Source organism: Lacerta agilis, chromosome 13, assembly GCF_009819535.1.
Source record: "Lacerta agilis isolate rLacAgi1 chromosome 13, rLacAgi1.pri, whole genome shotgun sequence".
In the NCBI taxonomy this organism is placed as follows: domain Eukaryota; kingdom Metazoa; phylum Chordata; class Lepidosauria; order Squamata; family Lacertidae; genus Lacerta; species Lacerta agilis.
Window position 1 is genome coordinate 26860827 of NC_046324.1, and position 13978 is coordinate 26874804.

General features: G+C 52.0%; 1 protein-coding gene across 1 annotated transcript; it reads right to left on the bottom strand.

The window, feature by feature from the left end:
* Positions 1-1474: 1474 nt before the first annotated feature.
* On the bottom strand, positions 1475-13404 carry FES (FES proto-oncogene, tyrosine kinase). Its single transcript, XM_033167465.1, has 19 exons — positions 13067-13404; positions 12230-12478; positions 11855-12028; positions 11540-11636; positions 10051-10234; positions 9261-9398; positions 9044-9169; positions 7956-8078; positions 7637-7823; positions 7197-7280; positions 6752-6961; positions 5650-5772; positions 5483-5536; positions 4850-4968; positions 3915-4009; positions 3209-3332; positions 2640-2797; positions 2141-2263; positions 1475-1799 (listed from the first exon to the last, which is right to left on the bottom strand). Exons 1-19 carry the CDS (start codon positions 13157-13159, stop codon positions 1657-1659), a joined length of 2604 nt encoding a protein of 867 aa, XP_033023356.1. The 5' UTR covers positions 13160-13404; the 3' UTR covers positions 1475-1656.
* Positions 13405-13978: the final 574 nt, after the last annotated feature.

Consider the following 13978-nt stretch of genomic DNA (forward strand, 5'->3'; position numbering starts at 1 on the left):
GCAGCAAGGGATCCCCTGATCAAGGGTGGGAGGATCATCTCACTCTTCCCTATGCACTAGTCTGGTGACAATTAAAACCCCTCTCCCTCAATATTTGGGACTGTCCAGTCAGCTACAGAATGCTATTTGGATCCCAGAAGCAGCCTGCTATTCCACTTCTGCCTTAAATTAAAACGGCTGAGGTCAGGTGCTGCTCAGTCATCTTCTGAAGGCAGAAGAGCATCAGTGCTGTACTGTATTTGCCATTTTCTGCCCCTTTTTGAGGCATTCTCACTAAATTCTCAATAATAGCAGCAGCAAATACTATTGCACACTAAAATAGTGTTTGCTGCTGCTATTAATGATAGCATAGTAGTAGTAGTAGTAAATGCCATCTCCAGCAATTTGCTCCTCAGCTTCCTCAGCCTCCCACCCTGTTACAGTCATACCTCATGTTATGTTTGCTTCATGATGCGTTTTTTTCAGGTTGCGTCCCGTGGCGACCCAGAAGTACCGGAAAGGGTTACTTCTGGGTTTCGCTGCTTGCACATGCACAGTAGCGCTAAATTGCACAAGCACACAAGCGCCAAATCGCACCTGTGCAGATTTGGGCTTGGGCCTCTGGAACAGATCCCGTTCGCAACCAGAGGTACCACTTTATATCAGGGCTGCTTACTCCTCGTGGAGAAAATATGTAAAATGTATAAATCTAAATCAAATATCTGTTGGAAATGTAAAGAGATAGAAGGTTCTTTTTATAATATATGGTGGTCTTGTAGTAAGGTTAAAGCTTACTGAGAAATGATATATAATGAATTGAAAAGGATGTTTAAAACAACATTTGTTAAAAAAAAAAAAACCCAGAAGCTTTTCTTTTGGGAATTATAGGGACAGAACTACCTAAACTGTATAGAAACTTATTCATGTACAGTATGCTACTACAGTGCCAAGAATGTTACTTGCCCCAAAATGGAACTAAGTACAAGTCCCAGGAAAGGAAGAATGGATATAAAAACTTACGGAATATGCAGAAATAGCGGAACGTACTGGAAAAATAAGAAATCAAGATAACAAACTTTTAATAAAAGAATAGAAATGGTTTATTGAATATTTACAGATAAATTGTAAACAGATAAGAATATTAAAGTAGATGAATAAATGAACAAATTAAGTTAATTTGGATATGCAGAAGATATTAAAAATACATTTAAGGAACCGCAGAAAGAGGGGGAAGGAAGTCAAGTTTTGAAATGTTAAAATGACAAAAATTATTGAAATGTATAAACCTGAAAATCATAATTTTTTATAAAAAAAGAATTGTAATAAGATTTATCATCCCCAAAATAGAATTATGTACTAATTTATCTGATTGTCCTTGCATCTTCCTGCCACACTTGCCATCCTCTCCTGCCACACCAGTGTGGCACACCACACACTTTGAGAACCACTGGGGTAAAGGGTCTACTGGCCACACCGCAGCTGAGACCGTTTGGCTGACTTTGCATGGAAGGCTCGCTAGAGGATGGCGGGCAAGGTGTTCATGGCCAGAAAGGGGTGCCAAGAGCGAAGTTTTTGCGTGAAGGTTGCAGACTCGGCAGGAGGTCAAGTGGGTGCAGCCTTGGTGCAAGAGATGGTTGCCCCCCTGCTGCCACCCAGTGTGTTCTAGAACTAGTTCTCTCACCGCTGCTTCTTCAGAATGACAACCAGCTCTTGGTGGATGGTGCTGAAGCTCGGCCGGTTCTGTGGCTCATATTCCCAGCACTTCTGCATGAGCTGGTACACCACCTCAGGGCACAAGTCTGGGATGCTCAGGCGCATTCCTGGGATTAGAAAAGACACAGCCAGGTCACAGGATGATGGAGCTGGCAGGTGAACTAATAATGTGTTTTGGTTGCAATTTCCTGGATGTGTGGGTTAAGTGCAGGGCAAAAGTTTTTCCATTCAAATAGCAAACTTTTGAGAGGCAGGAGAGGCACAGTGCACACCTCCTTCCGTTTTATTAAAAAATACTTACCACTCATCTTCCTTGGTGCCAGTCCATAGCATGTCTTCAATTAGTGCCAAGAGAAGAAGGGTGCTGGCATAAACCCAGACCCTCCAAGGAGACCAGAGACATAGCTTCCCCCCACCTCCTGCCTAGCCTACCCTGCTAGGCTCTCACCCTTCTCCACAGCCTCGCGGGTCTGCTGGTTGGTCATGTTGGGGTACGGTGTGGCTCCCAGACTGAAGGCTTCCCAGAGCAAGATCCCAAAGCTCCAAACGTCACTCTCTGAGGAGTACCGGCCTGAGGAAGGAGGAAGAGAGAGCAGGCATGAGAGGTGGCTTATCCTAGATCAGTGATGGTCAGACTTGGCCCTCCAGCTGTTTTGGGACTACAACTCCCATCATCCCTAGCTAACAGGACCAGTGGTCAGGGAGGATGGGAACTGTAGTCCCAAAGCAGCTGGAGGGCCAAGTTTGCCCATCACTGTCCTAGATTCATGGTCCCAGGCTGGGTTCCCACGAACCCATACCTGCCTCTGGCAAGCTACACATGATCCAAAAGCTCATTAGGGCATCCCTATACCAGTTTGGAGGACAAGGGGCCCTGCCCCCTGCCTGCCAGCCAGGCTGGAGGGTACTACTAAAGCAGGTGGGCCTGGAGCCAGAGCTGTGGGTACCGTGACTGAGTGCCTCTGGGGCTGTCCACTTCACAGGGATCTGCTTCATGCCACCAGTGGAGGCGTAAATGCCGTCCTCCTGCTCCCGCGACATCCCAAAGTCACTGATCTTCAGGGCGTTCTTCTCTGTCACAAGACAGTTCCGGGCTGCCAGGTCCCTGCAAGGGGTAGCAGATCCAAATGTCTGACTGGTGCCAAAGACTTCTGGGAGGGGGGGGGAGTTTCCCAGACACCAATGCCTAGAACTTAACTCCCAGCTCTTTCCCGCTACCTAGGCAAGAGACTCCCGGCTCCAGCCCCAAACATCACCTGATGGGTTTTGTACATGTAAACTAGCCTGTGCACATTGTCGCAGAATTGCAGGCAGCTCATTCCCTCCTTGCTCAAAGATAGGAAAAGCCCACAGGTGGGAACTCTGCCTCCTTCCCCAGAGAAAAAGCCTCTCCACCTGCCTGCTCCAGCCTTCAGGTTTGGAAGTGCCACCAACCCCGCACCACAGTCTCTGCCAAGGCAGAGAAGGAAGGAAGGAAGGAAACCTTCTTTGTACAGACTGGGGTGGGGGTACCCACCGGTGGATGCAGTGCTTGCTGGCGAGGTACTCCATGCCTGCTGCCGCATTCTCCATCATCTTGAGCAGGTCCTTGACTCTGAGCTGAGCTCCCTCATTCCGCAGGAAAGACAAGAAGTCACCCCCTGTAAGATGAGAGAGGGAAGTTGGGCTGGGAGCCAGCTGGGCAATGTCACACCAGGGAAGCTGGGAGCCATGGCAGGATAGGGAGCAGAGTCTCTGGAGCTCGGCCTGAGAGCTCCTGGTTGAGATTCCCTCCTGGACAGGAAATGTTTCTGAATACCAGTTGCTAGAAACTGCAGGAGGGGGAGAGGGATGTGACCCTCAAGTCCTGCTTGTGGGCTTCCTATCAGCATCTGGGTGGCCATAGTGAGAACAGGATGCCAAACTAAATGGGCCCCTGGACATATCCAGCAGCCAAGCTCTGCTGAAGTCAGCAGGGAGAGATGTAGAGCACCTGGAGCTTTGTGAATAAATGCTTCTAGACTTCAAGGCAACACAGAGTGCCTGTTCTCAAGTGGCCTCTGCAAAACCAGGAAGCTTGCATATATCTCGTAATGGCAAATGTAATGGGCAAATGTTTATCTCTCCACCAGCTGCAGTGCAGAAATCTTCCACCAAGAAAACAGACACACCCTATATACTGCTGGGGGAGATTAAAACGGAAAGGCTGAAGGCTATGGAAAGCCGTGAAATGCTGGACTTACCCTGAACTAGCTCCATGACAATGTAAATGGGGTGCTTCTGGGTGCAGACACCAATGAGCCGGACAATATTTTGGTGGTTGTATTGCTTGAGGATCCTGCAAGGGGAGTGAGAGGAGACCCAATGAAGGGAGGGCACACCAAGTGAGAGTGAGAGGAGACCCAATGAAGGGAGGGCACACCAAGTGAGAGTGAGAGGAGACCCAATGAAGGGAGGGCACACCAAGTGAGAGTGAGAGGAGACCCAATGAAGGGAGGGCACGCCAAGTGAGAGTGAGAGGAGACCCAATGAAGGGAGGGCACGCCAAGTGCCAGCCAGGTAAGGGATTCCAAGGGGCGTCCCCAGCACCTCACCTGTCCTCGCTCCTACCCCCAGTACAAAGATGCTAACGGCAGGAGCAGGGTGGGCAATGCTGCTACTCTGTGGCAAGGCAGCAGCACTGGGAAAATGCAGTGGTCTTGAAGCTCCCCCAGCCAGACAGGTCACGAGATTCAGCAGAGAAAGTGGGGTCAGGGCAAAATGATCAGTCCCCACCATCTCTGGAAAACTGAAATCTCTGCCACTTTTCTCAAGGAAGGTGGGATGTCTGCCTTTAAAAGGCTCCGTTCAAAGAAACCATGGGAGTGTGGACGATGGAACCTCCCACCAGCACCACTCAGCTTGGATTAGGACACCTGCCCTGCATGCAGATGGCCCCTGGTTCAATCCTCAGCACTTCCGGGCAGGGCCTGGGGGGAAAGATCCTTACCTGAATTTCTAGAGAGCTGCTGCCAGCACTGAGCCAGGTGGACTCAGCTAGAGGCAGCTTCCTACGTTTGTTCCAAAGAGTTCGGAGGGAAGATCCTGCCCCCACAACATGCCCCAGAGTGTCCAGCTCAGACTCGGGAGGAGCATAGCAATGTAGTCCCAGTTGCTCATGAGTTTGCTCCCTACACACCTGGCCTCTTGCAGGAATCGGGCCTTGAGCTCTGGCGGGAGAGTTTCACGGCAGGACTTCACAGCCACTGGGGTGTTGTCACAGCGGAGGCGCCCACTGAACACCTCTCCAAAGTTGCCCTGGAGAAAGAAGACAGATGGCACCACTTTCTCTCCCTGCCCTTTTGCCCACAGAAACAGATTCCAAAATCTAGCCCAGGGAAGAGATTCTATCCCCTGCTGCTTCCTGGGTGTGCAGCCAGCAGGGTCCAGTGCTTCTGAATCCAGTTTGCATAGCAAACCTATGCAGCTGGGTGTCTCCAGGGTCCACAGAAGAAAGTGTCATTGTGGTGGTGGTGAGCCAGCCAAGGCATGGCTCTAAGGGTGAGTCGGTTTGGACTGCTTCCCTTCACCAAACAGGGCAGCAGGGAGGCTTGCCCCGGGCCCCTGGCCAGGTCTCCAGAAGGCAGGATGCTGCTCTGCCTCTCTTACCTGGATTATTCCCATTAAACAAAAGGAAGGCTGAGGGGGAGAGGCAGTCAGCTGCTCCACAGCGCATAGCTTTTGTCAAGAGCCCAACAGTGGGACTCCTGAAGGTGGTGCCTAACCAGAGCATGCCTTCCACTACCGCCACCATTGCCAGGGAGTCACTCACCTGCCCGATGCGCTCCCCAAGCAGCACGTCCTCGTGGTCTAGCACCCACTTGTCCTGCAGCAAGAACAGCCACTCAGTCACAGGTCAGGGAACTCTGCAACCCCAACCCTCCCTTCCTTAGCCTGGCCCAATCTAGTGGCAGCAGAGGGTGAGGCAGAGAGCAGTACCTTGACGATGGGCTTCCCCAAGACAACAGCACTCTTTTTGGTGATGGGCTGTTTGGTCTTCAGGAAATGGTCAATCAGCAGCGGAATGGTGGGAAAAGCTTCGCCCTCCAAGCGATACATGTTCTAAGGGGAAATCCCGCAAAGAGCAGCCGTCTTAGTTCTGGCACAGTCCTAAGGCAAACACCACTGCTCTGGCATCTCAAATGCCATCTTTTAATATGGCAGCACTTAAACTCTGGAAATCCCTGCCTATTGACATCAGATAGAAACCTTCACGGTACTCTTTTTAGCACCTACTAAAAGCATTTTTGTTTAGACAAGCCTATCCAGATATGTAGAATGCTGAATGTTGATGTATGTTTTAATCTGTTTTTAATTTATGGCTGATTTTATCTTTTTAATATTAATTGGTTTTTACCCATAACTTTGTTTTGTTGTGCTTGTAAACCACTCTGAGGGGTGCATACAATCAAGCGGTGTATACATTTTATGAAATAAAAATAAATTGATAAATCTCCACTGTGCTAAAAGCTACCACAGGCAAGAGGAGTCTTAATTTCTTCATGTTCATTCACATTCATTGTTCAGTTGCAATGTTTTTTTTTTTAAGTGAAAAGTTGATAAGCAATTGCTTTAGCGGCAGAGAGGAAACCAGCAGTTACAGTCCCATTCTACAGGAAACAGCTGGCAGAAACTAATTATAGGAATGTCTTGGTTGGGCAAGTGAACAAGAAGGAATTAATTAAAGGGGCACAATATGAGAAGTAGAAACCACTGAAAATGAAAAGGCCAGGGAGGAAGCTATTAATTAAAAGGCCAGTGGCTTGGAGAAAGCCCAGAGTTTGGTGTTTTTTTTAAATCCCACAAATTGAGTGTAAAAAAAGACTAGAGTACAAGCCCAAAAACATAGGCAAGTTTTGGGATGGTCACAGTGTCATCTGGGTTCTCTACAAAAATTAGGTAGAAGTATTAGCAGGGGTGCCACGTAACCAGAGCCACAACTGTAGTGGCTGCATTTGGGCTGGAATGGCTGCCTGCCTGCTTCTTTCTCTCCTCTGCCCACTTCACCCAGCACCACCATCCCATTTACAACACCACTCACATCAGCAGATTGGAGGATGAAATGCCGAGGCTGAGCATCCCACAAGACTGAGAGGACGTACTCCTGCTTGCCTTGGCTCTCGCGCACCAGGAAGTCTCCACTGGCCTGCAGCAGCCTCTGCACCTCCATGCGGGGGATGGCGCCATGGTACCAGGCTTGCTGGCCCAGGGGCTTCTGCACCTCAGGCAGGAGGGGCACTGGGGGTGGCAGCTGCGGATGAAGAGAGGGGGAATGGGCACAGCCAGCCACAGTGGCAGCTCCCTTTCTAGCAGGGAAGGCCAGGAAGGAAGAGAGTATGGAGGAACATCTCTGCGTGCGTGCGTTCCCTCCACCCACCCCAATCCTCCCAGTTGCTCCCAGCACATCCTTGGCACTGCCAATTTAGAAAGCAGGGCAGAGCAGGGACACAAGTGGGTGGGTGGATGAGTGGGTGGGAGGCACTCACTGTGAGACGTGGTCGGAAGATGCCCGTGATGTGCTGCTTCAGGACCTCCAAGGCTGGGATCCGACCCCCATCACGCTCCGCCTCCTGTCCAAGAAAGAGGGCACAGAGTGAGTGTCAAGGTCAGGGTGGACTGCTGAGCACTGGCTCAACCAAACTAGTGTGGCATGGTGGTTAGAGCATCAGGCTAGGACCTGGGGGGAGGGGTTCAGACCCCCTCTCTCATTGGGTGGGTGGCCAGTCACCGCATCTCAGCCTATCCTACTTCACAGGGTTCTTCTGAAGATAAAATGGGAACGGGGGGGGGGGGACACATGCCACCTTTAGCTCCTTGGAGGAAAGGTGGCATAGAAGTCAAACATTTGCCAGGTTTGCCCACCCCAAAGGCCAAGGAGCTTGCCCCATGGGCTTGCAGTGATCGCACCCACAGTGGCTCCACGCACCCCAGACGACACTGATTGATTGTCCTCCTGCAAGGCTGGAGCAGGGGGAGGGTCACGGGTTCCCAGCTTGTCCAGCCTGTGCCGCAGCAAATCCCGCTGTGCCTGAAGCTTGTCTTGTGTGCCCTGGGCCAGGTGGCTTTGGTGCTGGGCTTCATGCAAGGCCTGGCGCTTTCCCAGGAGCAGGATCCTGCAGGAGAGAAAAGTGGGGAGGGGAAAATGCCCATGCCCGGTGGAGCAGTTGAAGCTGGGAGGGCACCACATAGCTCCTGCCAGCCCCTTCCCTCGGTGCCCAAGGCCTTGTCTTCACACCCAGCCTCACCGTTCTCCAGGGATCACAGCTGCCTCTTCCTTCTGGATTTCAGCCTTCAGAATCTGGGCGCGCTGCTGGTGACCTCGGGTGCACTCTGTGGCATTGGCCAGCTCCTCCTCCAGCGAGGTGAGGCTGCAGCAGGAGAGAGGCATGGAGGCTTCAGCTGGCCCAGGGACCAATGGCACAGAGGGTTCTGCCTGGCTGCAACTCACCTCCAGGTCATAGAACCATAGAATAGTAGGTGGGAAGGGACCACGAGGGTCAGCTGGTCCAACCGCCTGAAATGCATGAATCTTTTGCCCAATGTGGGGCTTGAACTCGCAACCCTGAGATTAAAAGTCTAACGCTCTGCCGACTGAGCTATCCCTGTTGCTTCTTAGCAGAACATCTCTGCCTTCTGGGCTCTCAGCAAGGCAAGAGAAACACCCAGAGCACAGGAAAGAAGGAGGCTGGCTGAGCCAGAGCTCCATCTTTGCCCTCCCCCCACCTGCCCAAATCATTAGCCTCTGCTCTCCCACCCAAAGTGCCGAGCACTGATCTGTGCTCCATGAGGATGGAGTGGATCTCCCCAGAGATGGACCTCCTGCACCCTATTTGACAGGAGAAAGGGAAGGAAAATTTCTACAGGCACAGCTTCTTCCCCCTGGCACTGCAGCGGTGGGGGATGCTGGCCTTGCTCTCAGTGGTTAGGACCGAGCCTGCAAAAACCCATCCTTACTCCCCAAACCAGTATTGGAAACTCAGATATGTAAGCTATTCACCAAGTGGCACCTTAAAACTAGGTTGTGGTCACCACAATGGAATATCTATTTGCCAGGACTAGATGACCCTTGGGTTCCCTTCCAACACTACAATTCTATGACCTCAACCACATCAATTGTCTACAGCTTGCTCTTACACCAATTCACCTGTCCCAGTATGCAAAACGGAGAAACACACACAGTGGAAATGGAATTAACCATGGACTAAGGCAGAGGTTTTTAAACTGCGGTTGCCAACCTGGTGCCCAGAAATCTCCACGTAGTCACAATTGGAACCTGTGCTAGTAGCAAAACAGCCTGGCGCCTGGCTAATTTCTAACACTGCCCCCAACGCACGTGTGCTGCATGCTTTCCAGCGTCAGCTCATTCAGCTGGAGCTCCCCGGCTTTCAGGCCCTCTGTCTCCATCTCCTCCAGCAGGCTCGTGTCAAAGGTCACCACAGCAGGGGACTCGTTCCCACACCTGGAGAGAGACAGACCAGAGGAAGGTGGCAGAGGCTGCTGGCTGGGAAATCCAGCCCCCAGAATCTCAGAGGAAGCACAGCAGGCGCTACCTGCACTGGGGATGAAAACCTTCGTATTCCATGTCCGGGCGGAGGCGCTCAATGGTTCTGCCCATGGCTTGGTGTACCGTCACCATCTCCTCCTGCACCAGGCTGGTGATGCTTGCGTACTCCTGGAGGGTCCCCTTCCTGTCAGCACAGAATCAGAAAACTGCTGGTGAAGAAACTGAGCTGCTGGGCCTAATTCAAGGTGCTAGTTCTAGTAAACAAAGCCCAAAATTACTTGGGACCCGAGTACCCAAAGGCACAGTTCCCCCAATAACAACCATCTCAGGCTCTGTCAGTAACACCACTGGGGCTATTTCGCTGCCATTGAGACATGACAGGGCCTTCTTGGTGGCAGGTCCTCATTTGTGGGATGCCTTCCCTGGTGGGGTGTATCTTCTTCTCTCCTGGTTGTTTTAAACTGTTTTTAATATTTATTTAAAACAACAGTGGGAACATGCAGTGAAGTGTTGATGAGAAATCAAATCATCATCATCATCATCATCATCATCATCATCATCATTATCCAGGGGTTGGACTAGATGACCCTTAGGGATCCCTTCCAACTCTACAATTCTATGATTCTAAAAGCATTCCTGTTCATCCAGTCCTTTGATGGCTGAAATGTACTGTTCTTGGCAATCTTGAGGGCATCAGTTGTGAGGGCACGTGACTGTTTTACATGGAGTCAAATGTGCTACTATGGTTGGCGCTTGGTGCCGCTGGGCTCCTTTTCTCAAGGTCCCTGGCCTTCTCCATCTCATCCCCCCCCCAGCCCTTCTGGAGCCCCTCTTACGTAATGTGGGCCATTTCCTGGTGCAGGCTGTGCAAGGACTGGAGCACCCCAGGCAGAGTGTGCTGGTAATGGTGGCTGTGCTGCACCTCAGCTGCCTTCAAGGCCAGCACATACTGGTTGTGCAGGGAGTAGAGCTTCCACAGGCTCCGGACGTATCTGTCCTTGGCCTTCTCTCGGTCCTTCTCTGCAGGGAGAGCGCACAAGGCAAGCGTAGGAGGGTCAGGAGCGCCAATGCAGTCGTGCACAGTAAGAGATTTGTGTCCCATGGCTGACATGGCTAAGATGCCTGAGGCTGGCAACTAGGTGTCATGGCACAGGCTATAGCCTGCCTGCCCCAAGGGACAGAAGGGAGGGAAGGAAACAACCCCGCTACTCAAACCACCCCCTCCTTATGATTAACTTCACCACTGCCACCAAGTAGATCTCTCCATTTTGATCGCGCTGTTTCCACTAGGCAGTCCTTCAGCCTTCTGGACACTAACTGGCCTACCCTACTCCCAATACAGTGGTACCTCGGGTTACAGACGCTTCAGGTTACAGACTCCGCTAACCCAGAAATAGTACCTCGGGTTAAGAACGTTGCTTCAGAATGAGAACAGAATTTGTGCGGCGGCGGCACAGCAGCAGCAGCAGGAGGAGGCCCCATTAGCTAAAGTGGTACCTCAGGTTAAGAACAATTTCAGGTTAAGAACAGACCTCCGGAACGAATTAAGTTCTTAACCCGAGGTACCACTGTAATGGGTAGAGTAGCACAACACTTACATGAATGACAAGACTAAGATTTTGCAAAACAACAACAACAACACTTACTTAAGGCAACAAGTTTAGCTAAACTTAGATTGGCTTGTTACTTTACTAAAACCTTTACAGTTTGGGTGGTTACACAAATACAAATGAACAGATACAAATGCATCCAGCTATGCCTATTCTAGACAGTTTCCCTAACCATGTCAGTATTTTATCAACTCTCATTCCTCAGTTAATTTTCTGGATCCTTTAATGGTCCACTCCTGGCTCCTGCATCATGAAACTCTTGAAGGTTCTGACTCCACTGCTCTTTCCTTCTTCAGTTCTGCAACTTATTTTCCCGCTCAACAATATTTTCACTTCCCATCCCAACCTTTTAGCCAGTCAGGTAGAGAGTGGGCTCCTGGTTACATTTCTGTTTCCCCTTAATTGCCAGGTTCCTAGACTTTCACACACACAAACACACATGGAGAAACAGGACATCCTGAACAAAACTTCCCTCCAGACTTTTGAAAATACCAGCTATTTCATAACTATTTTGAGTTCTTTCAGGCTAGGTGAATGGGCAAGTATTTGTAAGCTGCCTTTTAGGCCAAAAGCTGGGTTCAGAGGATGCTGCAGTCCTCTGAATAACCTCGGCTGGAGGGAGGATGGGAGGAAGATGCTCTTGGGGATTTTCCAGAACAGGGCACTGGCTGAGGCAGGTCTTTGGGCTGACCCAGTTGGACCCAGCCACACCCACCTTTGCTGGCCTCCTGGTATTTGCGCTTGGCCTGAGCACTCTCCCGGACATGGCTGCGGTACTGTGCCTTCAGACGCTCAGGTTCCTGCTGGGTGGTCTGGAAGAGCCAAGTAAGAAAGGGGGCTTAGACTGAGGTCTCCATACAGAGGGAGGTTTGCAGCTGCGGGGTCTGAGTCAGATTCCAGCCACGTGCAGCCTTGGCACCAAAGCCCCGATAAAGCGCCACAGCAAGTGGCCACCAGGGGCCGATGCTAAGCAGCCCGGACGGGGCGAGCGGGCGGGCCAGCGGGCGCGAGGGTTGGTGGGCTTCCGTACCCGGAGGAAGTCCTGGTTCATGTGCTGCCACTGCTCGCTGTAGCTCCTCCGCAGCTGCTGCTTGTCCCGGATGAGCTGCCCCAGCTTCTGCAGGGGGCCCGAGACCAGTGCCTCGGCGTGTCGCTGCAGGAGCTGGCTCAGTGCCTCCGTCTGTGTTACCAGCGACCACCAGCACTGCGGGCAGAAAAGGACAATGCGGGCAGACACACACAGAGAGAGGGAGGAGCTGCCAGGACAGCCGGGAGGCAGCTGCGGTTGCTCGGGCTTCGAGCTGCCCACCTGAAGCTGGGGACGGGGAGCCTCCCCAGGTGAGGATGGAGCGAAGGCTCAAGGGGGCTCCGCGCCACATGGGGGGGGGGGGTCCTGGGAGCCTACCTGGGCGACCTGGCTGTTGCTAGGCTGGCCGCCGCTCTCCTGCTTGCCGGCCTGGCTGTGCATCTGGTGTAGAAGGACGGCGTACTCTCGGTCGCTCTTGGCGCGCTGGCCCATCCACTTGCGGAGCCCCTCCAGCAGGCGCAGCTCAGCCTCCTGCAGCTGGAGCAGGGCGCTGTGGCCCTCGGGGCAACCCAGCGCGAGCTCGAAACCCATGGTCGGCGGCAGGCAGGCAGACCGGCAGCCTTCGCCCTGCAAGGGAGAGCTAGCGCCGTCAGCGTGCCCCGAGGGAGCGACGCCCCGGCATGGTTTTCCTGAGAAGCGGCTGGGCCGCTGCAAGTTCCCTTTTGCGGCCGCAGCCTCGCGGCGCTCCCTAACTTGACACCCCAACAGTTCCGGAAAGTGCCCGCGAAGAACCCAAGTCCCTACTCTGAGAAACTGGACTCAAGGCAGGCGCCGGTCCGGCTTGGGGGAGACCCCCGCCCACTCACCACCCTCAGATTTGGTATCCAAGAGCTCCCTTCCCCCATCCGAGCAAGTTTTGCAACCTGTTCAGAGCTCATCTCCCTACCCCAATTTACAAGAGGCTTCAGCCAGGCTACACTGTGGTGTTGCGGTGGCACCCTGCACTCAAGTGTGCCTGCTGCGCATTGGTGCCCTGGGCGGCTGAGGACTGCCCAACAAACTCCCTCTCCTGTTTTGGGAAGGGGGCATGCTGGTCTGTCTCCAGTTTTGAAGGCAACATGCTGGCTGGTGGTGTATTAGGGAAGGGGGCTGGTTGGGGGTCAGTGGAGCCTCTCTTGCATCCCTGAGGAAGCTCCCCTCTGCCCTTGGACATACCTTGCCGGGGTGTTGTCTGAATCGGCGCTTGACTCCTTCCTGGGCCGTGAGCACTAAAGAGGAACAGGAAGACTCCACAAAACCTCCAGGCATTGCAAGATCCCCCTTCCTGCCTCCTGCACTCTCTCTATGCCTTCTACCCCACCCAGGCACTTGTATGCAATACCTCCTTAAGGACCAAGAGGCTCCTTCAAATTAAACTGCTTTTTATCTAGTCCTGCCCTTGTGAAACAATCCATCAATTCAGCTCCACCAGGTGACCAGTGGCTTTCACAAGATGCCTGCAGGCAGGACACAAGTGCCATCACCTTCTCCAGCTGTTTGGTCCCAGTGACTACTGCTATATTCAGAAGCATGGGGGGGGGGTCCTGCTCCTGTGGGTAGCATGTGGGCATCATAACTAGTAGCCATGGAGAGCCTTTGCCCCTAGCGAGTTGCCTAACCCCCCCTTTAAAAACAGGAAGTTGGCAGCTCTGACTGTATGTCATAGGAGCAGATCCAATTTTCACTTATGCTGTGTGAAAAACTATTTCCATTTGCCTGCCCTGAATCTTCCACCATTCAGTTTCATTTTGGAGTGCATTGGGGAAAGTTGCCCTTGTCCACTTTCTGTAAGTCTAAGACATGGGCAATTTTACAAACTTCTGTCATGTTTCCCTCTTCCCTACACACTTTACTCAATAAAAAAATTTGGTGTGGTGTGAGCAAATTTTATTCTGGAAGTGTAGATAAGAGGAAAAAAAGTTTGATAACCACTGGGTTAAACAAATGTCAAATCTCCAGGTAATGTAAATGATGCACATTTGACAGTGAAGCAGTTCTTTGAGCAGGCAGAGTCACTTGTGTGGCTTTAAAAGATGATTAGACAGATTCATGGAGGAGAGGGATGTCGAAGCTATTGGCTAGACGTCT

Coding starts and splice junctions, on each gene's coding strand:
- FES (XM_033167465.1), bottom strand. CDS start 13,159: ATGCCTGGAGGTTTTGTGGAGTCTTCCTGTTCCTCTTTAGTGCTCACG. Junction 5,773..6,751: donor TCATCCTCCAATCTGCTGAT/GTGAGTGGTGTT, acceptor ATTTCCCCTTAG/AACATGTATCGCTTGGAGGG. Junction 2,798..3,208: donor AGCAAGCACTGCATCCACCG/GTGGGTACCCCC, acceptor TACCCCTTGCAG/GGACCTGGCAGCCCGGAACT.